Source organism: Eucalyptus grandis, chromosome 9 (assembly GCF_016545825.1).
Source record: "Eucalyptus grandis isolate ANBG69807.140 chromosome 9, ASM1654582v1, whole genome shotgun sequence".
NCBI classification, from domain to species: Eukaryota; Viridiplantae; Streptophyta; class Magnoliopsida; order Myrtales; family Myrtaceae; genus Eucalyptus; species Eucalyptus grandis.
In genome coordinates, this window is record NC_052620.1 from 2,993,305 (window position 1) to 3,020,119 (window position 26,815).

At 39.9% G+C, this 26,815-nt stretch overlaps 4 protein-coding genes across 12 annotated transcripts; 2 read left to right on the plus strand and 2 right to left on the minus strand.

Annotated features, from left to right (window-relative positions):
• Positions 1-1,051: 1,051 nt before the first annotated feature.
• On the plus strand, positions 1,052-7,208 carry LOC104420113 (putative pentatricopeptide repeat-containing protein At1g13630). 6 transcript variants are annotated; one of them, XM_039302229.1, is made up of 7 exons: positions 1,052-1,651; positions 1,903-4,029; positions 4,193-4,364; positions 4,635-5,027; positions 5,208-5,413; positions 5,813-5,877; positions 6,951-7,208. In XM_039302229.1, the coding sequence occupies exons 1-2, from the start codon at positions 1,177-1,179 to the stop codon at positions 3,954-3,956; spliced, it is 2,529 nt and encodes an 842-aa protein (XP_039158163.1). In that variant the 5' UTR covers positions 1,052-1,176; the 3' UTR covers positions 3,957-4,029; positions 4,193-4,364; positions 4,635-5,027; positions 5,208-5,413; positions 5,813-5,877; positions 6,951-7,208. The 6 variants fall into 6 exon arrangements, with proteins under 6 accessions (XP_039158163.1, XP_018717851.2, XP_039158165.1 ...); XM_018862306.2 differs by having other exon boundaries at positions 4,635-4,886; XM_039302231.1 differs by having other exon boundaries at positions 4,635-4,886; positions 5,235-5,413.
• Positions 7,209-8,528: 1,320 nt separating this feature from the next.
• LOC104418085 lies at positions 8,529-10,353 on the plus strand. 4 transcript variants are annotated; one of them, XM_039301539.1, is made up of 2 exons: positions 8,529-8,766; positions 9,666-10,353. In XM_039301539.1, the coding sequence occupies exon 2, from the start codon at positions 9,688-9,690 to the stop codon at positions 10,054-10,056; it is 369 nt and encodes a 122-aa protein (XP_039157473.1). In that variant the 5' UTR covers positions 8,529-8,766; positions 9,666-9,687; the 3' UTR covers positions 10,057-10,353. The 4 variants fall into 4 exon arrangements, with proteins under 4 accessions (XP_039157473.1, XP_039157471.1, XP_039157472.1 ...); XM_039301537.1 differs by having other exon boundaries at positions 9,679-10,353; XM_039301538.1 differs by having other exon boundaries at positions 8,529-8,734.
• A 1,526-nt stretch (positions 10,354-11,879) lies between these two features.
• On the minus strand, positions 11,880-21,695 carry LOC104418086 (tRNA uridine 5-carboxymethylaminomethyl modification enzyme MnmG). Its single transcript, XM_039302074.1, is given in 14 exon segments — positions 11,880-13,027; positions 13,766-13,858; positions 14,057-14,271; positions 15,346-15,515; positions 16,143-16,285; positions 16,484-16,548; positions 16,551-16,701; positions 17,560-17,640; positions 18,699-18,878; positions 19,302-19,632; positions 20,109-20,222; positions 21,004-21,095; positions 21,508-21,602; positions 21,605-21,695. Coding segments are annotated over 14 exon segments (1,989 nt in total). The 5' UTR covers positions 21,681-21,695; the 3' UTR covers positions 11,880-12,844.
• A 3,454-nt stretch (positions 21,696-25,149) lies between these two features.
• LOC104420123 (F-box/kelch-repeat protein At3g23880-like) lies at positions 25,150-26,446 on the minus strand. Its single transcript, XM_010032018.2, has one exon. The coding sequence runs from the start codon at positions 26,411-26,413 to the stop codon at positions 25,484-25,486; it is 930 nt and encodes a 309-aa protein (XP_010030320.2). The 5' UTR covers positions 26,414-26,446; the 3' UTR covers positions 25,150-25,483.
• Between the last annotated feature and the right edge of the window lie 369 nt (positions 26,447-26,815).

Genomic DNA, 26,815 nt, shown 5'->3' on the forward strand with positions numbered 1-26,815 from the left:
TTTTTATCATCCAACTAAACTCCCAATATAAGGTTTTCTAATATCAGTTTTTGATGCACAAAATCCTTATAAAGACAAGCGCAAAAGCATACTATCAAAATAATGAGCTATATTACCATTTTAAGATATTTAATATGCTAGGAACCGAACTGAACTAATCCTAAGGAACCGTCGATTTTGGGCCGCTTCGGTCTAATTATTAATAGTTCCATATATCTTTATACACCCCTAATTGCCAATGTTAGAAAGAGCTGAACTATAGTAACATTTGCCACTATGCTAAAGGTATCGCCATACTCTAGCCTATATTTCTAATAGAGTCCTCGAGCAACGAAGCATACCTTATAATTGGAGTATTAGCATACAATTTAAACTTCATTGGCAGTAACGATATTAAACCACCATGGATGTTGACAAGTTGAGAAAGTGAAAGATAAGTTTTTTTGTGGTGACAATTGAAGATGAGTTGTTACTTAACACAAACAAAAGAAATGATCTAGTGTCGGACATTATAGTCAAGTCACAAGGGCAAATATCACGTTAGAAATGGTCTCCTGTTGGGCATTATGGTCAAGTCACAACTGCAGATATCTCAAGTTCTGTAAGTGGGAGTCGAAAAGCTATTCAAGCATTAATGCCGCCACTCTGAAGTGCGCGGAGATCTAGGTTACGGCCTTGAGTTTGGTGCTTCCGATTGTGGAGGTGGTCAGCGGGCATGACGTTGATATATTGTAGATTACTGGATCCGCCGACGAAGCCATGGTAGCTTTTCGACGTCACCGCCTTGCGCGCGATGCAAAATGTCTCGCATCGTTCGCTCCTGCCTGACTTCTTCAAGGATATTATAGCTAGACTAGTTTTGCTTATTTTTGTCAAAAATTTTCATTACCAATTACATTTTTACCGTTTATGAAAATTAATTATCACTATTGAGAATAAAAATATTTTTTCATATTAATTAATTATTTCAAATAATACAATCATTATTTTGAAAAACAAAAAAAAAAAAGTGCTACCGTTGAATTGGCCAAATTAATTTTCAAATCTTTGATTTGCCTGCCCTTTCTTTGCCCTTCGCTACGCTTGCGACTCCCAAACCCAGACAAAAACCTTTGCAGCGCCGAGCAAGAGCAGCAGCAGTCCCTCTGTGCATGCCTTCGAAGCTCCCAAGGTTCCATGCTCGCCCGCGTTCGCCGATGCAATCCCCTCCGCCTCCCCGCTAGTTCTCCAATCCTCTTCTCCATGCCGTCCTTGCTCTCGGCGGCCAAGCCCTCCGCCACCGCCGCCGCCGCCGCCGCCGCCGTGCTCGACCGCGGCGGCGACCACGACCCTATCCCCGCTGCCTCGAGCCCCGGCGACCCTTTTCGTGAAGTCATTGCTGCGTTGAGGAGTTCGGGAGTGGAGGGTTTCCTTGCTTCTCCTCGCTTCGGGGCCGTAGTGTCGAAGTTGAATGGGTTCCAGGTCGACCGGGTAGTGGGCGCTTTGCAGGCCGAGAGCCCGGACTCGGCGGTCGCTTTCTTTGACGTTTTGAGGAACGTGTACGGGTTCCGGCATTCGAGGTTCTCTTGGTTGCTGATCTCGCATGTCTTGGCTGGGAAGTGGGAGCTGGGGCGGTTGCGTTGGGTTCTTCAGCAAATGGTGGAGGAAGAAGGTAAATTTTGAGTAACAAGGGCTTTCTCATGTTGTGGGTTTCTGTTTGGTTCTGCTGAGCCGGGCGATGCTCTTCAAAGTTTTGTTTTGGGGCAAGATATATGGGCTACCAAGTGCCCTTTTCTGTTTCGTGCAGACTGAGGAACCAATTGGAGATTTTGCAGATTCTGTTTGTAGTTTAGCTTCCTAAGGAGGTTGAACTAGTTGTAGGTCTATAGCATTTCTCATGTCGCTGCTTTTGATTCTGTGTAGGCTCTGGCTCCGCACCTGCCCTTTGTGAGGTTTTGTCGAGTAGCTTCTGCGATTGGGAATCGAGTGGTGTCATGTGGGATGTTCTTGCCTTTGCTTATTCAAGAGCCGGGATGGTGCATGACGCCCTCTTTGTCCTTGCCAAGATGAAGGATTCGAGATTGCGAGCTTCTACAACGACATATAATAGTCTATTGCATAACTTGAGGCACACTGATATCATGTGGGATGTATATAATGAGATCAAAGCGAGTGGCATCCCTCACAGTGAATACACTCATTCCATTATTTTGGATGGCCTCTGCGGGCAGTCGAGATTTCAAGATGCAGTTAAATTCTTCTGGGAGACTAATAAGATGGAATTTGGGCCCTCGGTTGTGTCGTTTAATACCCTCATGTCAAGGTTTTGTAAATTGGGTTTTCTGGATGTTGCTCAGTCATTCTTTTGTACGATGCTCAAGTTTGGACTGCCACCTGATACATACACTTACAATATCCTCGTCCATGGTTTATGTGTAGCAGGTTCCATGGAAGAGGCAATAGAATTTGCAAATGATATGGAGAAGAATGGATTGGGTCCTGATGTTGTGACATTCAATATTCTTGCTAAAGGATTTCATCTCCTGGGTCTAATGAGTGGGGCTGGGAACGTCCTTAAGAACATGCTGCTCAAAGGGTTGCATCCTGATCAGGTAACGTACACCATTCTTATATGCGGACATTGTCAGGCGGGCAATATAGATGAAGGCTTAAAGCTTAGGGAGGAGATGCTTTCACTGAATTTGCCATTGAATTGCATCTCATACACAGCACTGCTCAGCAGCCTGTGCAAAAGTGGTCGAGTTGTTGAAGCATTGAACTTGCTCTATGAAATGGAAGCTACTGGCGTGCGACCAGACGTAGTGACTTATTCTATCCTCATCCATTCACTTTGCAAGCAAGGAGAAGTTCAAAAAGCTATTATGGTCTATCGGGACATGATATCAAAGAGGATCTTTCCAAATTCCTTTACACAAACTTCCATTCTGCTGGGAATGTGTCAAAGGAGGACTATAAAAGAGGCTAGGATGTATTTCGATGCTCTCACCAGAAGCAATTCGACAGATTGTGTTGTTTGGTATAACATTATGATTGATCAGTATGCAAAATGTGGAAAAATTGGAGAAGCTGTGGATCTCTACAAACAGATTGTTACAAAGGGGATCACTCCTAGTACTGTAACTTTTAACTCTCTCATTTATGGATTCTGCAAACAAAGAAAACTTGACGAGGCTAGGTGGTGGTTGGATGCTATGAAGGTATATGGACTGATACCTAGCGCCATAACTTATACTATTCTTATGAATGCATTTTGTGAAGAACGTAATATGAAGAGCATGCTGGCATTGTTTCATGAGATGGAAACAAAAGCTGTAGTTCCGACACATGTCACGTACACAGTGATCATTAAAGGACTTTGCAGGCAATGGAAGCTGCAAGAGGCTGTGCAAATCCTCAATGACATGTATGCTAAGGGCTTAAGACCTGACCAAGTCACCTATAATACCATTATTCAGAGCTTCTGCAAAGCAAGAAACCTGGAAAATGCATTTCGGTTGCACACTGAGATGTTAGCACATGACCTTGTGCCCACTCCAGTTACTTATAATCTACTTATAAATGGACTTTGTGTATATGGTGAATTAACAGATGCTGATAGCTTGCTTATTTCTCTTCAAGACAGAAATGTGAGCCTGACAAAGGTTGCTTATACCACCATCATCAAAGCACATTGTGCGAAGGGTGATGTGCAAAGAGCAATTTTTTACTTCAGTCAAATGATGGAGAAGAGATTTGAAATATCAATTAGAGATTATAGTGCTGTAATTAATAGATTATGCAAACGGTCCTTACTTACTGAAGTTAAGTTTTTTTTCCTCATGATGTTATATGATGGCATATATCCAGATCATCAGATATGTGAAGCAATGCTCAATGCTTTTCATGAGGGTGGGGATCTTCAATCATACTTCCAACTTCTGGGCAAGATGATTAAATTTGGCTTGCTCCTAGATTAAGCATGGGGATTTAACTATTGATGCCCCTCATGGGAAGGAAAGCTGTGTGTCCATGTAGAAATTGACATAACAGGTATGAATCTACTGTATCGGTGGCATCATCTTTTCTTTATCACAGCACTAGAACTTCAAAAAGTGCAGTGGATTTTTCTTATGCTTGCTTTACCATTTTATCCTTTTATATGTGACTGAGTACCGTGGAATGAATCTAACTTCTGCTTGTCTAATATTCACAGTATGGTATTCCCTCAGATTTTATGCATTCTGAACACTGATTTATAAATGGAGCTGGTTGCCCTCATTGAACTCTTCAACTGCACTCCCTGGTGATCAGACATGGTTCGTCTTATTGGTTAATCTGTGTGGAATATGCTCCATTTCAATGTTTCCGTTGAATGTCCACATCAGGTATTAGTTGACATCATGCCTAGTTGTATAGTACATTTAAGATGCAATTGTGTTTTACCTGAACATAGGTTAAATTGTAGTTTGTTTGTTTGGTGTATTGTTGAGATTGAATAGTTGAGAACAGGTTTCTAATTGTGGGTTTTATCACATATGTTTCAGCCATTTTGGAATGGATTTGTAGGCATGATTAAATCATTCTTGAGCTTACTGTGCAATTTATTACTTTTATGGGAATGTACTCTTTAACTATTCCTGGCATAATGTATGTAGTTGACACTGGAAGAGAAAAGGTGAAGAGCTACAACTTTTCCAATGGGATAAAGACGTATAAGATACAATGGATAAGTAAAGCATCAGCTGCCCAGTGTGCTGGAAGAACTGGAAGAACTAGTCCTGGTCATTGCTACTGTCTCCACTCTTCTCCAGTCCTTATTAAAACATATTTTGTGACTTCTTGGCTGAAATATCTAAATACCTGTTGATGGGGTTGTCGTTCTTATGAAATCTATGGGTATCCATAAGGTAGGTCCTATGCAATCCTGCTCTGCTAGATAATAATATGATTTTCATGATGAAGTACAATGATTTGTACCTCTGCATTGTGAATGTCCATGCAGGGCCTTTATCTTGTGCAGCATCGCTAAATAAAACTGCCTCTGCGAGGTGTTGCTGCATGCCCCTTTTTATTTATGCTTGTGTTTATTAAGTACACCGTTTATTCATGACCACGCTCCTTAAGCTGCTACATCTATGATGGTCATTTCTTTTTTAACCTCACCATTGGGTCTTTGATTATTTAGTGTCGGGCTTCAGATTGATTGCTTGTATTCTTTGCTTATTTAGGTTGCAAATTTTCCATTTGCATCACAGCCTGAAGCAACAGCCTTGCTTGAAGCAGAGTGCAGCCTGAAGGCTCTTGAAGCACTTGGCAGTAATGGGAAACTGACATCCTTTGGGAAAGCCATGGCTCATTATCCAATGAGTTCCGCCATTCGAGGATGCTCCTAACTGTCATTTAAATCATGAAGATGGTTGATAATTGAGCTTGGGTAAGTGGACTTAGTGTCTGGTGACTGAAGGGATTTTGGTAGTTTTCTAGCGTCTCATCAAGATGGAAATGTGAACTTGACAAAAGTTGCTTGTACCGCCACAATATTGAAAGTACATCGTGCAAAGGGCAATGTTTCAAAGAGCCATTTCTTCTTCTGTGAAATGGTAGAGAAGGGATTCTGAATATCAATGAGATAGTGCTGTTCATTAATAGATTGTGCAAAAGGGTCCTTCCTTTCTTGCTGAAATCTAAATTTTCTTTCCAATCAAGTGTTATGATGTCCTACCTCCATGTTAACCAATATGTAACCCAATGCTTGATGTTTACCGTGAACACTGGCACTGAAAATCAGTTTTGCAACTTGTGGGCAAGATGATTAAATTTGGCCTACTTGCAGATTAATCGTGGGGACTCCATCTTTGATGCCCTGAAGCTCTTTGCTTGTATAAGCTTGCGTAAGAGGTACAAATTCAGTCTGTGCATGCATCATATCTCTGTCTTTTCTTAGAGCACTAGTATTTGGAATGAATCTAACTTCTGCAGTCTAATTCTTGTCATGCATTCTTAGGTCATGGTTTCATGTTCGTGAAGAACTCATTGATACAGTTCTATTGATTCTGCTGCCTTGGGTCATTCCTTGAACTGCATTTTTGTGATGATCAGACTTGGTGTTCCTTATTGGTCAATTGGTGTGGAACTTGCTTTTTCTAAATGAGTTTTAAGTAATTACTCATGACGAGTTCAACTTCATGTAAATGCAAGTGTGAGGAAGTTTAGCTGGAAAATCAGTCGAATTGGTTTAGTTGTCTGTTTGGAGTGCTATTAAGGATATAAACTCAGTTTTGGATTTTAGTTCAGCTCTCTCATTTCATCCCAGTTTGGATGAGGTGCAATTATGGCCAAGTTGTTGAAAATTTGTTAAATAATGAGGTGCAATTATTGCAAAGTTGTTGAACCATTGTTTTTGATTTTGACTAATGAGACCCTAATCTTAGGTGAATGCTCAAATTCTTTGTAAAAGTGCATCAACTATCCTCACAAGCTACATTAGCCACCTTTATTATTCTTATTCTAATCTTAGGTGAATGCTCAAACTCTTTGTCGTCATTGTTGTGGTGGTCGTCATCGACGACTTCTCTTTTTCCTTAACCTTGTCTTTGTACATGAGATGTTTATGCCCTAGATTGGCATTGTGCATGACTAAAAATTACAATTCTCTGCTGCTTAACTACATTACCAAATGAACCCATGGTACAGTTTTCATTGTAGTTTCTGTGAAGTTCATGTGTAATCATTAATGTACTTTTCAGATATTTGGCTGCTTTGTTTTTGAAACTATCTAACGGATCCACATAAAAGGAAATGGATATGATTTCACCTGAATTGTCACTCTTTCGTCTGCTGCAGAGTCTTCTCCCTTGAGATATTGTCATTGCCAGATGGCGCATTCTATATAGCATCAGGCACTCATGATTTTGATGCCACCATTCCTTGAATCACTAAACAATGCTAATTTGTGGGTTATATATCTGCAGCATCCGTCCCCCGTGTTGCAGTTTCGTGCATTGTTGGGGGGGGAGGGGAGGAATGACCCTTCATGGGCATTAAATGCCTGCAAAGCGAAGATAGCCTACGACTTATCAAAGCCAAACAAGGCATACTAGCAGTTTGAACATCACCCTTCTTTCCTGTTTATTACTCTGTAACTGGGTAGACAGTTTATTTAGTCTTGCTCAGCATAGGAAAACAAACTGTCCACTAAGTGCAAATAACGGAAGCTGATCTTTTCTTCTTGCTTCGTTTGTATAAGATGAAATAGAGAGGTGACGCTATCTAGCTCCGCTAGATCCACCGAGAGTTCTCTGTTTTAAATGCCTGCAAAGCGAAGATAGCCTACGACTTATCAAAGCCAAACAAGGCATACTAGCAGTTTGAACATCACCCTTCTTTCCTGTTTATTACTCTGTAACTGGGTAGACAGTTTATTTAGTCTTGCTCAGCATAGGAAAACAAACTGTCCACTAAGTGCAAATAACGGAAGCTGATCTTTTCTTCTTGCTTCGTTTGTATAAGATGAAATAGAGAGGTGACGCTATCTAGCTCCGCTAGATCCACCGAGAGTTCTCTGTTTTGACAAAAGCTTAAGAGCCTTGTCCGGAGAGCTCAAGGCCACCGCTTTATCTCAAATATATCTTCTGAAGATTCAAAGTATCTTATACATCAGTCGATCAAGATCTGTGTTAGTAATATATGAGAAGGTTATTATATAATTTGGGATACGAACCTGGGTATATATCATGATTTTTTGTTAAAAGTACTTCAAAAGAGTTCGGCAAGCTATATTGGAATCGTAAAATGACGTTACTATAATTTTACATCAATTGTATAGTAAACAAATAAATCCTACATATTAACAAATAAATCCTACATATTACAAATAGGGCTATTTGAATTATGTAATTTAATAAAAGAGTCTTATCAAATAAGTGAATTTCGTTACTAATTTATACTTTTCATTGAGAAATCACTAGTGCATTGCATTTATTTATGAAAATGATATGAAATTAGGAGGAAATCATATGTCGGGTATGTAAATGATTTTTAACATGTTATAATTAAAGAAAAAGTCATGAAATAAATTCAAAATTGGAGTACAAAGTATTTCTACCGAGTTCAATACACCATATTTTTTCACACGTATATTTCGGTACCCCCAAAGGTACAAAGTATTTTTCATTAAGTTCAGCAGACCAAGTGTTTAGGATACGTACATTATAAAAGCATCGTACTAATAAAGAGATCAAGAACACCCAAATGCAAATTTCTCAGGGCATTGCTACTCTCAATTCTCTTAAAATTCGAATTCATGGGGGAAAAGTTGATGAATATTATTCGTATTGAGAAAGTAAAGCAGAGAGAGAGAGAGAGAGAGAGAGAGAGAAAGAGAGAGAGGAGCATTCATCTCGTCCAAAATGAAAGAGAAGAGGCCTCTCCCAAAGCCCGCAAGCGAAAAAGTCTGTGTTGTCTTGAAGCCTCTTGGTCTGGTGGGCCTCTACAGTCGCCCAACCCAACAATGGCAAATGCCTCCTCCTCTTCTTCGTTGTTGAACTCTCTCCCTCTCGGCACAGCTCGGCTCCCCCGCCCACCTTAGCTCCCCGCACCCATCTGGGTTGTAGTCAGTCGTCCGGCGAACTCGTAAGTCATTCGCAGCCGCCACCTTGCTGCGAAGGTCCTCGACCTCTAGTTCTCGGGCGCGTGAGTGGGAGTGCCGCCGCCCGTGTCTGAATCTCTCTCCCTGTGTACGTGCTCATTTGGGCAGGTGGGTTCGGCGACTGCTCTGAGGCTGTTCACGTATGTTGTCTTTCTTTCTGTTATTCTTGAAGAATTTTTTTCTGGGAGGGTTTAGGGTTTATGCTTTGTGAGTTTTGTCGTTTCGAATTTGTTGATCACCCATCTTTTGTGTTCGTGAATTGCAATGCTTTTTGAGAATTGGGTATTTGCCGACGTCTCTTCTTGCGTACAAATATAAGGAATGGATACTGTCTCTTTAGAGAATTACATGCTTTCGTTGTGAGCCACCGGCTAATTAGTTCTACTTACCCCATGATATGATCTGTATTGCTGAATTCGATCCCTTTTCTAGTTGACTTTTCTGCTGAATTTAGTGGTTGGCTAATCTTCCAAGGTTTCATATGTTGTTCCCTGCTTTGGACTGGTAGAAGTCTAGCATCTTAATTCGCAGAATCGCCCAAATGAATTAGGTCTGTGAGGATCTTGATTTTCGCGAGTGACTGTTTAAACTGAATGGTTGCTCGGGTGTGTGAGCACTGTGCATTCCTCTTTTATTTTATGAAAGTCTGGTTTTGAATCTCTCCGGCTGTTTGCTCTTTTGATTCGTTCTGGTTTGTTACCTGTTCACAATCCAATATCAAGGAAGGCGAGAAAAAAAATTGATTTCTTTGCCATTATTGCCATGTCTTGTTTTGTCTTGAACCCATTTTGCTTCGGCTTGTTTATGTTTAATAGGTTATTCCATGGGAGTATTATGTGAAGCTTGTAATTCTTGTTCGTGACAGAGATAATAGGAAAACAAATGAGATGGAAACTTCTTGCTTCAGTCTTTTCTGTTGTTAATACTAGCTGCAGAATTAATCTTTGGGTAATGATAGTTTGTCTGCAGACGTCTGTAGAATACGACCCTAGAATTACCAGTGCTTGCATATCATTTGACAAATTTTCATTTTTGACAGTGAAATCTGGCAGGGGAAAAAAATGACAACTGAGCAAAATGAAGATAAGCAAGCTTCTAGCCCCTCGGCCGTTGGCTTGAAAGAAATGGTGGAAGAAAAGTATCGGAAGATAAAAGAGAATGCAGAAACATACCCTTACGTCTGGGCTTCATATATTCTAGTTTATGGAGGATTCACTCTTTGGACAACTTATAGGTGGAGAAAGCTTCGGAGAACTGAGGACAGAGTTCGAGTCCTTCAAGAAAGACTTCGCAAGCTCGTCAAAGCTGAAGAATCAGCCAGCCCCGTTTCATCGGTGCAAAAAGGTCAGCAATCTTCTGTTGCATCAGTCGAGAAGGGCTCTTCATTGGGTGGAACATCACCTTCAGCTACTAAACAAGGTCCTCAGTAGATCTGCTTTCAGCGAAAAGTTGAATGAAATGCTCTCGAGTTAGGATCGACTAATGAGAGCTCCATTTTTGGGAGAGGGAAATTGCTCATTAATCCTCAGGTTGTCTTGGGAATGTTTTCTCGTCTTTGCCTAAAAACAACATTTGATTACTTGGCAATGATGTTTTCTGTAACAGGACGTGAGAGCTGATTGTGTTCTTGAAAAGCCTGCGGCTAGAGAAAGGAAAATATTTTAGCGGTGAATTGGAGCTTAGATTGGTGTAATTGTTTCTTGGAGGTTATTATAATTTTCCAAACATATGCATCTCGGAAGTCCACTCGAATCAACAGCCTTGTTACGATAAGGAGACAAGACAGATCATTTTTGTCTAAAACAACCAAGATGAACAGCTGACCACATTGCAATGCCGACAAAAAGTAATTCATTATTCATTATTATCTATGAATGTGTCAATCTTGTGTTACTGTGTCATTACTTTACCATGCAATTATGTGTTTTTATTAGTTTTGCGAGTTTTGATGATCCAAATGAGTGAAATGTTTTAAGTATATACGCTCTATATATACATGAACCCCGGTCTTACAACCTTAGATCTTTCATGATCGATTTAATGGTGCATATAAAATCGACCAATCATCTTAACCAAACTAACAGAGACTTATATAGAGATGTGTGTAAGTGTACAATCCTCATATTGCCTATTGAAACATTCAGGAACGCCCGCAAATGCGAGACACAAGCAGCCTCTAAGCACTCATTAGTCGCCTTGGCTTCATCCTGGCCGGTTCGTGCATGGGCTTTTTCTCCTTGTTCTGATTGCTTTCTGCCACTTCCTAACCTTATATACTGGTTTATCCTCTTCCAATACCCCTTGTAATAGCTGCCGGGGAAAAAAGAACGAAGAGATCTTTTTCGGTTGTGTTTCTAGTATATACTTAGTTGGAGAGACTGTTTAAATTAATGCAAATATTAGTAAACTTTTGACGGAATTTTGGTTAACCTCCATTCTAGAGAGAGCTCACATTCATAATTCGATCAGATGAATCCCTCGTGTGCCTCACCTCATCAAATAGTGCATGCGAGGTGGACTCACATGCATCTGGTGCAGCTAAGATTTGTCCCTTCTAGGAGGCTCATAGGTGATTGGATAGACCAACAACTTACATGAGTTCTCATCGAATCCAATTGACCTATAATTTCTCTCAAATAAGTTGGTGGGGAGTCTGGGATTTCAGCACCCAAGCTTTGGGTGGGAAGACTACAGGCTAAGAAAATCATCCACGAACGCACGTCACATCTAGGCCTCACCTCCAACCTCAGGACTCTTTCCCCTCTTTTTCACCAACTTTCTCTTGGCCGTCAACCACTCCTGTTACCATTCTTCCCTTTTTCTTCTCCTTCAACACTCATTTAGTCGGTCCTTCGTCGCCATAACCACCTCTCATCAAGCTTCCAACACCACAGCCACCACTTACCACTGAGCTGCCCCTCCAACTACACCGTCTCCGGCAACCAAACAACCCCATCAACGCCTTCGGCTTGCAACATATCACACCACACTTTGAGACAATGAATCGTTTGACTGCTTCACTAAAATATTCTCATTGGACCCCACCTTGCCCCTCAAAACTGAGGGATCAAATTGGATCGAACATGTTTGAGGGGCGCACACAGTGGTACAAATGAAGGTGGTCTCATCAAGGACAATTTTCAGCAGCAAAGAAAGAAAAAGAATGATTAGTGGCTCTGTCGAGGTCGTATCTCAGAGGTGAGAATGAAAAAAAAAAATGATTCAGGTGATTCCGTTGAGAACTATTCAGCAGTGAAGAACGAAAAGGGGTGATTCTCTATTCAATAACACAAACTATCAAGTTAATATACATTGAATGTGACGCTGCATATTCACCTAAAAGAAAAGGAAATTCAAAGGGAAAACAAGTGAAAAATTCGATAAAGGAAATTGGAGTTCTTTTCTTTTGGGGTTGGCCCTACTCTACTCCTATCTGGCATGAGAGCCGAAACCCACACCTGATACTAAATCATCCCCATCCCAGCTCCCCTAAGAAGGTGGGGATTCGAACCCCAGGGAAGGGGGGCCAAATCTCCTGCTATATTTTCTGTTAGTTTCATATCAGGATAACATGTACTCCAACCTTGAGATTCAATGCATTCAATGTCTGCAGGTACTTGCAACTCCCTCCAAATATCTCCATCTTCCTTTTTCCCAAATTCAATCATCAAATTATCAATTCATAGCAACTGCAATAACCAATGTCCTGGAGCACTTTGACTTGGCAACTTAGAAAGGACATGAGATATTGGCTGCGCCAGAATAATAGCGTTGCAATACACCAGGACTCGATCATGGACAAAACCTCAATTGTCTAAAAAATTATATGATCATGAGGGAAGACTATGATAATGGGAAAGAGAGTAAGAAGGCACCTCAACATTGTCAAAATTGCTGTGATATGGCGGTAAATTATCATCATTCTGGAATGTCTTCTATTTTGCAGATAACAGAGCAACTTCAGATGTGGGCAGCTGAAAATAGATTCTCCAAAGTATACCAGATATATTGCCAGATCTTGTGCCTCCGAAACTGTCCAATGTTCTGAGAGGATATAAGGACTACAGGCATCACATGCCCCATCTGTTTCCCAATACCTTGTTTACTCAAGTTGCGCCCAGGCAAAGCAGATGGACAGAAAGCTTAGTTTTAGACAGCCTTGCATCAAAGACTTGGTCCCCAGGCAACTGCTCATTAACATCATCAGAAGCTAATAGCTTATGCTATAGAAGCTTTAGAGTTCACCTGCCCGTTATCTTCCACAACACAAGTCAGCAACTGCTGTCTCTTCTGTTCCTGAATACTCCTCCGGTTTGATTCAAGTATGATAAGAAGAGCAGTAATATCAGCTGGGCTTACTCCACCAACTCTGCTTGCTTGTCCAATATTCTGTGGCCTTACCTGCCAGCATAAGAATTGATATATGGAAAAAATTACTTATTGTTCATGCATTATTATTTCTTTAAAAAAACTTGGAAATGACATATGGTATCCTGAAACCAGAACCAGAAAGTTTCGAGTTGCTAAGAGTTCATATAAAATGAAATGACAGGTTTCAGACCCCAACAATTGATAGTCTCCTGATAGGGTAGTTCCAGGATGGACTCGATATCCTACCACCTTAGAACTGTTCACTCTTGTTCCCGATTCCGATATGTCAAACAAATTGTTTTATTGTATTTATTCAAGATTCTTTATCCTAATTTTATGTGACAGCAATTTGGTACATATGTAACTCAAACTGCAATAACTAATGGATGCAGCACAAAGAAAGCTCTTGCAACTAATTGAACATAAAATAAGGAAATTTCAAGACACAAAAGGAAAGAACCCCACAGAGAATGAGCCAAAAGAGCACGGGTTGCTAGTTTGAAATCACAATGTACAGCAAATCTAATTGACTAGTTCATCAATTCTAATGCATTGTTAATCTAACCAGAAACTGAAATGTGCTCTTGCATGCATGCATGGGTATCATTGGCCCACCTAAACAGCATATACTCTTGCATGCACGCATTTCTTCCATCACCAGATAAATTGGTATAATACTAAACCTCCGAGTATACAATGTTAATGATATGCCCCAGTTAATAATCCATAAAGATGTCAATTGAAATAATAAAGTAGAGAAAATTGGACCTTGGAGAGTTTCTCCCTTGCTTCAAGAGACAAAGTAGTCATAGCATAGTAATCCAAGTCATCAGGAAGTGGTCTATGTTGTTGATGAACCATCTGCAAGCCAAATGAATGTGAGAGAGAGAGAGAGCCCCCTTTTTGGGGGAAGGGAGGGGGGTGGGTGGGGTTTGGGGCGTGTTGGTGGTGTGTGAGGGAGCATGCCAGAGCAGGTCTAGGGGGAAAGATGGACTATAAACTAAAACTATCAAAATGACTAGGGTCCCAAAAAAAAAAAAGATATCAAGGGTTATCCACCTGCTGGAGTTGACTTTTTTGGCGCAAAATGAATCCCTCGTATTTGGTATCAATGTCAACACATTCTTTCTCCATTCTGGAAAGTTTTTTATTGCCAAAACCATGCAGGTCGAGGACTTTGTATTGTATGTGTGGCTTCTTGAGAAGACTCTCGAGACTTGAAAAATCCTTCACAGGCTGACCAGACAAGCGGGTAACATCAGCTGCCAAATCTCCTCCTGGGAAGTAAGAATTAGAAGGGGAAAACGAAGTCATCTATTACATTTTGACTATGAATCCACAAACACATGAACTTGTAAATGTTCAAAATGTGAAGATGGGGACACACTATGATACTAGAAGCCAGATCTAAATAGTGATATAGGACATAGCACTAAGAAGCTAGTTACACACTATGAAGACCATCACGCTTACAGAATACCAGCTTCCTGATTAAAATCATAATTAGTGTGTACATGGTATGCATTTTTCCCGACCCATTCGTAGTCTCCACAAATAGCTTGAGCGCACCTTTATGCATGCAATCCATCCATCAATTCGTATACACAAGCAGATTCTACATGCATGCTCATGAACCAAATCAGAAGGGTCTAAGTAAGCAACGCTTAGCTCATATCTTACTTCTTTAGGCTATGTTTGGAAACTAGGAAGGAGAGAAAACGTCCACTAGTTTAAATTTTCCCTCTTCTCTCTACTTGCAAGAATTTGAAATTTTCCAAAACTATCAACTGAAATTTTCTTCACTTCCATTTTCCCAAATTCTCAGACATAGCATTAAAGAAACAAGCAAAGCAATCATCATGGTCATGGTGTTAACCATCATAATGGAGTTTGCAAAAATATGGCCAAAGTTAGAGTTTTCCCGCTTAGTTGTCACTTTCAGAACACAATTTTTGCAACGTGCAAAGGCCAATGTTAGTGCATTATCATTGAATCAGACAGGTCCCTGTCCTTTGTCAAAAAAGACAAAATATCAGAAGATGGTTTTTACAAGAGTTAATTTGCTACAATATCCCTTCCTACGTTAGTTATACTTTGTTTTGGGAAGGCGGTGGGAGGGGTATAGGAATTTGGGGAAAATTTTTGTTTTTCATAAGTGAAAGGAAAAAATATATATATATATAGATATATATTTAAATAGGCCCAATTTTCTACAACCTTCACATTCATCCCTCTCCCAAACAAAAGCATTAAGATGCTCCACTGTTAGAGGAAAAGTAGTAGGATCCTTAAGTCCCTTCGTTAATACTGGAATACAGACAGACACTGCCCTTGGGAAAAACATGTACCTGCTGATATCCTGACACTTTTAAGCCGCTCTTTTTCCTCTGAAATTCGAGCTTGCTTCTCTTGGTAAAGTTTCCAGCGTCTATCATCTATTAACCCTATCTCCCAACCCAAAGGAGTAAGACGACTATCAGCATTATCTGCTCGAAGAAGCAACCGGTGTTCTGAACGGCTAAATGGAGAAAAACATAGAAATTAAAATAAGAACAAAAATTGGGGGATATAATCCTGTCAAGAAACTCATTACCAAATCTATTGTGACTGCAGAAAAATTGGACACGGTAATTAATATATACAAGGACTACATATGCAGGTTGAATGGAAAGTTTCCAGCTCTAAGTAATGTACAGACTCATCAATAAATAATTGTAATTTTACTCCTGCACATTTAACATGTCTGTAATCGAAATTAGATTCCTGAAGCAGAGATGTAATGCATTGGGTGCAAGAGAAAGATATTATCTCCTAGACATGCAAGAGATTGCATATACTCAGCATTACTTTTCAAGAATAAAAAGAGAATTTCAGTTCTTGCTAATGAATTTCTTAATTCTATGCATCAACAGGTTAGTAAACAATGAGAATGAAACTCCAGAGTGTCAGTAAAAATCTGTGTTCAATGAGAAAAACTGAAAAAAGCCATGTTGAGAATTTGCATATTTGCTAAAGAACTTTTATATTAGCTGTAATTGTGACTCCATTCAATTTAACAAAGGCTAGACTGGTGACATATGATACCAAAAAAAGGAGAAATTAGGGAAAAAAGATGAAAAAGACTCATCAAACCAACATAATATACCTTGTCAGCATTCGATACGGCTCTCTAAGGTCTTTGGTGACAAGATCATCAATTAAGGTCCCAATGAAACTACTTTCTCGCTCAAGCACAATGAGGGTTTTCCCATCTGAAAATCTAGCGGCATTGATTCCAGATATGATGCCCTGAAAATTAATCTAACTAAAGTTAACAAAGAGTCTAGCTAAATATTATCCAGGACTAGCAAAAATATAATGTAAAATGAGACTAGAGATAGATAGCAAAAGTTGTTAAAACTGAAACACTGCATTCGAGTACTTAAACCGTAGACCTTGATAATTGAATATTTTTCAGAGTAAGATTTGGGTTGAAAAGCCAATCACCTGTGCAGCAGCTTCTTCATAGCCTGTTGTTCCATTTATTTGACCAGAGAAGAAAAGTCCCTCGATTTTTTGGTCATCAGAGACCTAGAACATTGATGAGCGGGTAAGTAATCGTATTCTACAGCATAAGCTGGCCTTAGCATTGAACAATTCTCGAGTCCAGGTAAAGTTCTCAGGAGAGGCAACTGCAGCTGCTCTGGTAAACCAGTCGAGAATCCCTGTCAGAGAAAGTCTGTCTTCATCATTGTCATTATCTTTAAATAAAAGATACAAGAAAAATAATCACAGGAGCAGAGAGGGACAATAGATTTGAGAATACTAGATACTTGAATCTAGTCCTTGTCCAGTTACTATTTCACTTAAGACCATAAGATCTGTCCCATGTATAATCAGCTTTGATTATCTAAAAGGGTAAAGGTACAGCCTTGTTTGTTTTTAGGCTGAAAATCATAGAAGCTTTCTCAGTACAAGTCAAATCAGCCCATTGTATCTTCTCAAACTAAAGCATAGCACAAGTTCCTGATGAATGAAAATGGGATAGCAATATACTGTCATATAGTACAGCATCATAGATGAACCATATGAGACAGTTCTGAGGGAGATATTGTGCTTAACATTGAAGATTTCCTCCCATGGAAGCCACATAATATGCATATCCATTGTGCATCTCTATCTGGTGATACTATCTAGATTGTTAAGATGATGCCCCCTTAGGTGTCCACAACCTGGAAAATCCTATCACCACGTGAAATCTCCTATGCACCCTGATCTGATGGAATAAACTTTCTAAGGTGCAACAAGAACAGTGGCAGTGACATGAGGGGTTAATTGAACATCTGCAGATTGCTCAAGCAATAAATCAATCAAATCCATATATTTTACAAATTACAAGTGCATACTCGAGCTAGAGAGGATTGTAATCAGCAAAACCATGGAGCCAATTGCATTTGCTCAAAATTCAAAGAAGGCCAGCTAAGGAAAAGATATCCAAAGAAAGAATAGGCACATTCTCAAGCTACGCCAATCCTATCCATTTCACTGCTTTATGGAGAAAGATAGTAAAAAAAAAAACTTACCTGCACATAGAGCTCCGGCACAGTACGACCCTCTGGTTCAAGAAAAATTTGATGAGACTCTTTATCTTTGAATCTAACAATCTGCAAAGAAAAGCATTTTCTATAAACGAGCGCCCAAATATCACATAGGAAATGCCACTATGTCAACATCCCACCAGTTGCGAACACTATGCACATTCCACTCATTGAAATCAGCATTCTATTGAATGTTTTGAAATCTAAAAGGGAGGAATTTCATGGAAATGTTCAAATTCTATTAGACGAAGGTTTAGAATTTATTAACTAATAAAAGAGTAGGAGTAAAACAAAGAGACAATTGTATATAGAACTAACTGGGGCCCTTTTTTGGCTGATATAGCAAGTAGGCTTTACTGTACAGAACTTGCTATCAAAAAAAGCATTAGATGAATCACGCTAGGGGAGCAAGCCCTATAAGGATACCAATGAAGCATGAGAGAAGATAGGTGAAAAGCAGAGAGAAAATCCACTTTAACGACAGGACCAGTTCTAAGTTTGTACACACTTCAAAAATTGCTAGTCCTTCACTATAATATCACTTTGCCAGCATAATGGTCTGGGCCTACAGATTCTTAAGAAAGAAAATTGGAAAAGAAAACTGTGGAAGGAAACTGAGAGAATGACATGCTGAACATTTGAAGGAACTCAGAAAGATGTCCATGTAACACTATTCTGCCGCTTCAAAACCTCCTATTTTGCCAAAGATGTGCACCAAATGACAAATAAAATTGATCTGCCACTGGGTTAGCACTACTTTCTGAGAAAATGCCTCATATATTTGGTTATTGGAGAAAATTGCACAAGTAGAGGCATCCAAAGCACAAGCCCCTAGCAAAAGTTCATTTTCAATAAGAAAAAAATGAAATTGCCAGACTGAAATGTAAGCAAAACTCAAAGAAAACAGATACCGAAGGCATACTAAAGGTGCTAACTAGCCTGCTAGATGTTACCAAGGCTTAGACAGTAGTGCCAGAAAACTGGCGAAGTGTAATGTAGGTTTATTTTGGTTAAAAATGCACTCCACAATTATGCAACTAGGCTAACCATCAAAGAGCAGGCAGGAAAATCAAAATATCAAATAATAAGGAGGGCAAGGAACAGCAAAATGTATCTTGTCTTACCTTATCTTCTATTGAAGGGCAATATCTAGGTCCTTTAGCTTCGACCCATCCACCATAAGTAGGGGTTTCATGCAAATTCTCTTCAATTAGCTGGTGTGTGCTCTTTGTTGTTCGCGTGAGATAGCAGCACATTTGTTCTCTTTCAATATGAAATTCAGGGTCAAAGCTGAACCAGCTGATCTGTTAGCAGTTAGTCCCCAATAAAGTACAATATTAGTGAACAGATGATAAAGGTGACAAATGCATGGGAAAAGAAGAAATAGATTTTTGCTATTCTCTGCAGCATTGCAGTATAACTTATCTTTATCTATTAACCTGCAATTTCTAAGATGAACTCAACTCAGGTTAAGGAACATCCTGAAGCTGCTGAATAGTAATTAATAAGAGACTAAGATCAGTCTTTTATCTATGTATTCTACATTGTATCTCAGGATAAGGAACATCCCAAAGCTGCTGAATAGTAACTGGAAAGAGACTTAAATCAGTCTTTTGTTATCATGTGTACCACACTGAAGCTGTATCCCACAACAAGAACTGTGCATTACTTGCAAGAGTATACATTATTTGATATCTAAATCCAACATAGGACAATGAACGAAATACCTCTTCATCTCCGTGCTGGGGTTCCAGTCCAGAAAAATCTACAGTACGAGAGTCCACACGTGCTGGAGTTCCAGTTTTTAATCTATCAGTTTCAAATCCGAGATGCTGCAAATTCTCAGTGAGCCCATGTGAAGCTGATTCACCAGCTCTTCCGGCAGACATACAGGTTCTACCAACCCAAATTTTACCACTCATAAAAGTGCCAGTTGTGAGGACCACAGAGGGTGCATAAAAATTCATCCCAAAAAATGTACGAACACCTTCCACATTGTCATTCTTCCCAAGCAAGACATCCGTCACCATTGCCTCCCTAATAGAAAGATTCGGAGTGCTGAAAATTCATAACATTAGTCAATGACAAGAAGAACAGAAGAGTGATGTAAATGTCCCAAGAAAATAGCAACCATTTTTAAACCATACTCAAACATCATAACTTTAGATAATTAAAATAGATGCCACGAGTACATGTACTTAAATAATTGTGAGAAGACTTATCTACCTATTTGCCAAAATGAAAACTTTGTGAGCAACAACGTTGATTTCACAATTCGAACCTTTGAAGACAAGCACATGTCACCCCATGATTGCACATGTATACATACACAACAAAAATCTTTTTGAGTTGTAGATTAAGTAAAGATTTTGTTAGAAACATAGAAGAACGGGAAGACAAAAGGAGGTGGCATATCTGCATATAGAGCAGTAGTACTACAAATTGTGATTATACTTTTTCTATGTGGATTTATGGCAAAAACATGGTAGGAACAAGAATTGAAAAGGACCCAAAGTGGAAAAGAAGGGACTTGCCTTTCCACTATCTTTTTCATTTCGATAGCATATTCCCTTTTATCAGTCTGAGCCCGCAATGCACGAACAGCAGGACCTCTAGACATGTTGAGAACACGTTTTTGCAAATAGCACCTAAAGCATAACACGGAAAGTGAAAGTCGTCAAAGAACAAAGCAAGGAAGGAATCAAAATCAATCAAAATGGATCCACATATGAACAAAGCACTTAGCTTAAGAGGCTCAAGCACGAAATTTGATATAATGCAGTTAATAGCTAATCAGGAAGATAGAACACAGAAAGGCTACTATTTCAGACAAGGCCAGATTGAATAGAACACAAAATTAACTCTTGATTAGGCACTACAGGAAAGGAAAAATAAAATAATAAGACAAACAAGTATTAATTTCATGTCCGGCCACACAAATTGTAGAAATCATAAGATTGTCCAAACAGTCCAAGTGACTTTACTACTGCATCTAGATTCATCTTTTTGATCCCCAAGTATTCCCAAGGAGGCTGCAGTCAGAATTAAGCATCCTCCTTACTCTAGGCAATGACCATGCTTATTGTTGAAATTTGACATCTGCAAGATTGCCTTCCTTGTACTTGTTCAACAGTGAGAAGCGTCATAGTTTTGTGTGTGTGTGTGTGTGTGTGTGAGAGAGAGAGAGAGAGGAGAGAGAGAGAGAGAGGGAGGGAGGGAGAGAGAATGTATGTATCTGCACTAGCTGCAGTATCTGCAGTAACGACTAGGCCAGCTGGCTGAGAGCCTCACTAGCCTATAACCCCTACATTGCATGCAGAACTTTTCAATCAAATGTCAGATTTCCAGAATGCAGTTCAGACAGATTTTTTTCTCCCCCATGCTTGAAAGACAAATGTGTCGCGAGTACCCATGACGACTATAACATACCTGTCAGCGACCTTGCCAATATCTCCCCCAAGTGCATCCACTTCATGTACCAGTTGGGATTTAGCAGGGCCACCAACAGCAGGATTGCATGGCTGGAAAAAACTGGTATCAGAATAACTTCTAGATGAAATGCTTGACAAGTCATTGAAACACTTGCCAAAACAGTGAAATACTGATAACTGAGCATTCTCTCTAGAGTCTTGTTCCCTGCTCATTCAAGCCTTACAAGGCCAACTATTATGGGGTCAAGAGGAATTGGTAGATGTCATCCCAACCAAGGATGACGGATTTAAAGATGCAAAAATAGTTCCATTCTAGTTTAGCAAAATGGCACATGACAAAAGAGATATTGGTTCGCATAGAAACTGGAAATCCTTTCACCCTTTCGAGCATGAAAATCAGTACTTATCAGCAAAGTGTAGGCATTATAGAAAAGAAATTCATGTAATAAGGCAATTTTCCCAGTTTGAAGTACATTATGATTAAAGAAGACAAAGCACTAACCTGCCATGCGATACGATCAATATTTAGTGTCAGGAGGAGAGTTCTTGCCCCCAACCTTGCAGATGCAAGAGCAGCTTCGCAGCCTGCATGTCCCCTCCTACTACAATGACATCATACTTCTCATTCACTGCATCAATGTGATTATTCCATCCTGCCAATGATTCAATGATCATATCATCTTTAAATTAAGATATTCCTATGACTGCATTATTAGCTTGACATTACCATTTGCTAAGTTAGAACAATAACAATGAAGCTATAAAGGCAACAATCAAGACTTATTACAGGGACGTTATAAAAACAGGAAGAAGCTAGGAATCATACTGTATAGAACAATCAAAGGCCTGCTGCAAAAGCTTTTAGTGAAACTTTGAGCATAAACACATTTCACGCTTATAATTCATGAAAAGACATAGAAGCATAATCAAAACATTTAGCAAAAAACAAAAAAAAAAATTTTCTTTTTTCTGCTACAGTTGAATAAAGAGTTATAGTAACACAATGTTAGTATTCTTGTTTAGCACTAAGACTGCTGTAGACAATTGCAATCCTCCCTGCTTTAGCCAAAAAGAAAACGATACAAGAAGAAGCTCTCATGTGACTGGAGAAGCTCCTCTGTGTGATATAATATAAAAGAAACCCTCCGTTTCTTTATCTCCTTCTCAAAGTTGCTATTTCCCTATTTGATTTTGCAACAGACCAATAAAAACTGCACTTTATAACTAAAAATTAGTCGATAAGACAAATTGATTATGAATCGCTAAGGAACTGGGTCTTAGCCTATTTCTTAGACAACCCTGTACATCTCATAACTGATTAAGATGAACTAAAATCTTTCACTCAATGATGAGGTAATAGACAATTGTGGCAGCCACCTGTTACTGCTTTCCTCTAGAGCATCCAAAATCACATTCATTAATGATTCCATGAATGGTTGGTTCCATATATGAGTTTCAGCGACATCCTCAGTCTAACCATGAATAGGGTCAGCAGTAAATTATGCCAGACTAGAAGTAAATGACAACACTGAGCTGCTACTTACCAAGTGGAAGGGAGAGTGGGGGAAGGACACGAATATGCTGCTAAAGGGGATTGAAAGAACCATGAAAAAATGATACCACTGCAGTCTGATGAAGAAAAGCAGCTACGCATTACAAGTCACTTCTAGTCCAAATCTCTAAGAATTCCTGAATAATTCGATGCGAAGAACCACTCAATTCAGCCAACACAAATTCTGTTCCCAGGAAACATCACGATTTATCAAATTTCTCAGGACCAAAGCAGAGCAACACCTCAACATCAGCCAAGAAAGCTACAACCCGATATTTCAAAATCCGAAATTGGCACCACGGACGCGCCCACCAAATTTCCAACCGACAATGGTCAGTTAAAACGGCCGGCATCAGTACCTGGAGAACCGGAATCGGCGGAGACGGAGAACCGGCGGGTGCTGCCGCCGAAGAACGTGAAGCTCCGGCCGTGCTTGCGGCGGAACGGGAGGCGAGCGGCGCTCGGACGAGAAAGGAAAGGACGGCCGGAGAAGAGGGGCCTGGGAAGGGAGAAGGAAGAGAGGGTGCAGCGGCAAGCGAGCCGAGCTCGAGAGAGGCCGTGCGGAGACAAACCCGCCATCGCCCCGACGCTCTTAGAGAGAGAATTGGATCGGTCTGCGCAGTTGCATTTGCAGCAGAGCAACGGGAGCGTCTGAAACGGTGGCCAGAAGAAGGGACGACGACGACGGAGAAGGAGAGCGAACCAGCGCTTTTAGCGAGTGCGGTCTTATCTTGCGGTGGCAACCGGGAATTGGTCGGACAGGGGACTATGAAAGTTTCGGTTTTTATGTTGTTCTCTTTGGGACAAATGAAAATAGATTCATTGTGGAAATAAGAACATGTCCATGATGCCTTAATTGAGCTATTTTATCCTGTTCCAACTTTTATTCTGGCTAAGAATCGTTGCCCTTGAATTCTACTTGCGAGATTGTTAAGTCGGCATTGCAACGAAAACCCATTAACTCGAACTTCAAAAGTACGACATTATAATAAGGAAATGTTAAAGAGCTGGGTAAATGGAATAATTGAGCTCTTTTATCTTGTTATGATGTTCATCGAGTAAGAATTGTTGCCCTTGAATTCTACGTGCGAGATTGTTAAGTTGGAATTGCATCGAAAACCCATTAAATCGAACTTCAAAAGTACGACATTATAATAAGGAATTATTAAAGAGCTAGGTAAATAAAATAGTTGAGCTTTTCTATCTTGTTCCGACTTTTACCCTAGCTAAGAATTATTTTCCTTGAATTCTTTGAGCGAGATTGTTAAGTCGAAGTTGCATCGGAAACCCATGAAATCAAACTTCAAAAGTACAAGGAAATATAAAAGAGCTAGGCAAATGGAATAATTAAATGGAGTATTGACTTGGAATTTAAAACGTAATAACCCCTTTTCAAAAAAATAAATTAATTAAAAGGCATCTTATTTTGTCTAATCAATCAGCCAAAATAATTTAAGCAAGTTATACGAGCCATTTTCTAGAATTAAAGGCATTTATAATATATATATATATATATATATATATATATATATATATATATATATATATATATATATAAGAGAAAATAAAATAAGGAGTTGACAAATTGAACTTATTTTGTTGAGTCTTTAGGTGTCGATCTGATGTATTTCCAAATTGAACTTGTTCTATATCCTTCTAATTTTTTTTTTTAATTAATCTTTGTCGCATTAAGTTATTCACTAGATTTCACTTGCATATCAATTAGAATTACTTGTTTGGATCAAATCATATGTAACTGTTCCGTATGAACTTTTCAAGAAGCCCTTCAATGAAGAGATGGTATTTGCTAGTTAAATATCTTAGAAACTGTATGTCTCTTGTTACGAGGGTTAGGAGATGATTCTTTTAGTCCGAGTTGGAAATAAAGTCCGTGCCAAACCACAAGCAGGCCTAATACAATCGACCCCAAGGGTGACCTCTTTCAACGGGATGCAGCCAAAACAACCGAGATAAAGCAAGCAGAGTCCATTGCAATTTCGATTTACATATCGATTTGATTTTTACTATCCCCGGTCATTAAATTATTTGGGTAATTTTAAGCACACCCCGTTTACACAGTCCGAATACTTACATTTTAAACAGATTTTTTTTGTGCTATGTACAAAAGTTTGTATGCTCGTCTTAATTTATAAGTATGTAGGCGTTTGTTTAGCTCTCTCCCAACATTTTGGTATTTCCTCAACAAGTCCTCTCTCTGTGCTGTTGCATGCTCAGTTTGTCCATTTCCTTCTCATCTCATCCTTCCTGTTAAAAACCACCATCACTCTCTGCTCATAACCACGCTTACATTTCACAGAAAAGGAGGATCACAGCCAAAACCCCATCCATTTCTGATGGCTGTTGATGCTAGAGCAAAGGGATCGAGAGCCATCTCGATCCTTCGCTCTCCATCACTTCTTAGGAAACAGAGAGCTCATGACCACGTATATGAATTATGCGATTCTGGGGGGTTCTTGGCAAAATCGAATTAGATTTTGTTTTCAGGGTTTCCATCAGTTTTGATTTGGCCTACCAAAATGCAAAGCTCTTCTGGATGCAAATTGTAAAGAGATCATCACACTTTGCCCAGCCTAAAGAATAAATGTGAAAATGCATTCATGCACTCTAAAGCTTGCTAGAAAGTAGCAAAAGCATATGGGCACCACCTCACTTCTTATGCAGGTCATTCATCTAAATTCAAATGTCCCTTTCAACTATTTTGCAAATAAAATTAATGTCATACCAGTAAATGTAGCAACACTGAGTCATCTCTAAAGTGAAACAAGGCTCTCTACAACCGTGACCAAATCGCATTGCCTCGATAGTGGAAGATCTGTGTATTGGCCCGTGATTGGATTCCAAGAAACTTTTTGATCATTTATCTCCACCAGAAGCTCGCCATTCCTCATGAAGCCATGAACTTCTGTTAATACTCCACAAACCTTAAGAGAATACAACTTAGTCCAAGACTCGGCCCGCTGTGTTCCCTCAAAATCCAAACAAAACAAATGGAATACGGTGCAGAATACACAGCCGCGTCCCTGAAATTGTTGAACACAGCCAGCGAGTCATCTAATACTGCCAGACGCACCATAGCGTGTTCATGAAAAGTTTCCCGCAGAGTCATTTCATCAAACACCTCACCTGCAAGGTCGAACGAGACTATTGATCCGTACCAACCCCTGCTCTGCGGATCACCGTGCTTGTAAACAAGCCAGTACAGCTTTCCATTCAAGAAGACCGAGGACTGGTCAGGGCAGAAAGCAGGAACCTCACGCTCCAAACTTCTCCACGAATCCGTACGGAGTGAATAAATCTCAACTCGATTTATATCATCCTGACAATAAAGAATCCTCAGAATCTTATAATCATTCGACCTAGCATCGAAGCCAAACCCAAGAGCTTCATTATAAGTCTCCAAATGGCGGGCCCAAACCACCTTGTGCTTTCTGGTGAATAAATTCCACAAACACATCGTCCGATCACGAGTACCTCCGATAACATCTGTGAAGCAGATCAAGCCATTACACGAACCGACAAGACTGTAATCGTTGACAGGATCAACAGAGGGAATTTCGATCGGCGACCGGGAATGCAGAGCGAGAGACTCATTGGGAAACAGAGAGCACGGGCGCTGGTCAGGATCGTACCAATTTAGGCACGCGAGATACCGATGAGAGGCATCGAGAGCGGAGTGGTTCAGGTGGAGGGCCACGAAACGAGGGTCATCGATGGTGGAACGCCATGACCGGCAAACGCACCTGAATCGGAGGAGGGATCCCACCGGCAACCGCTTCAGGATCTCCACGACCACGTCTTGAGGGAGCTTCGGGCCGTCGTCATCGTCGGAATTCATGATGGTTCGGTTAGGGCTGAGAAGAAGGGCGGAGTAGGAAAGCCGGTTAAAATTTCGCCGCAGCACTTCCGTTTTACCTCCCTCTCTCTGTTTGCCACGTGATATCCACGTGACATAGCACAATATTTTTCTTTATTTTTTCTTTTAATATCACCCTCTCTTTCCATATATATATATATATATATATATATGTATATAAAAGCACCAAGCGTAGCTAGCTTAGATACTAGCCCCGGATGTCTTCCCCCCAACACAGGCAGCACGCGCATGAAAACTAATTAACATATAAGAGATTATTAATCTTCATCATTCCTCAAAACTTAAAAATTCTTTTTTTCCCGCTTATACAATGTCATAGAAGAAGCAATAAGTAAAGAGTAAAAATCATATCAAAAGGCTCTT

Bases quoted from the DNA above. Each gene is read 5' to 3' on its own strand.
- LOC104420113 (XM_039302229.1), top strand. From the start codon at position 1,177: ATGCTCGCCCGCGTTCGCCGATGCAATCCCCTCCGCCTCCCCGCTAGT. The intron at 1,652-1,902 runs GTAAATTTTGAG...GATTCTGTGTAG, and splicing joins GCAAATGGTGGAGGAAGAAG to GCTCTGGCTCCGCACCTGCC.
- LOC104418085 (XM_039301539.1), top strand. From the start codon at position 9,688: ATGACAACTGAGCAAAATGAAGATAAGCAAGCTTCTAGCCCCTCGGCC.
- LOC104420123 (XM_010032018.2), bottom strand. From the start codon at position 26,413: ATGAATTCCGACGATGACGACGGCCCGAAGCTCCCTCAAGACGTGGTC.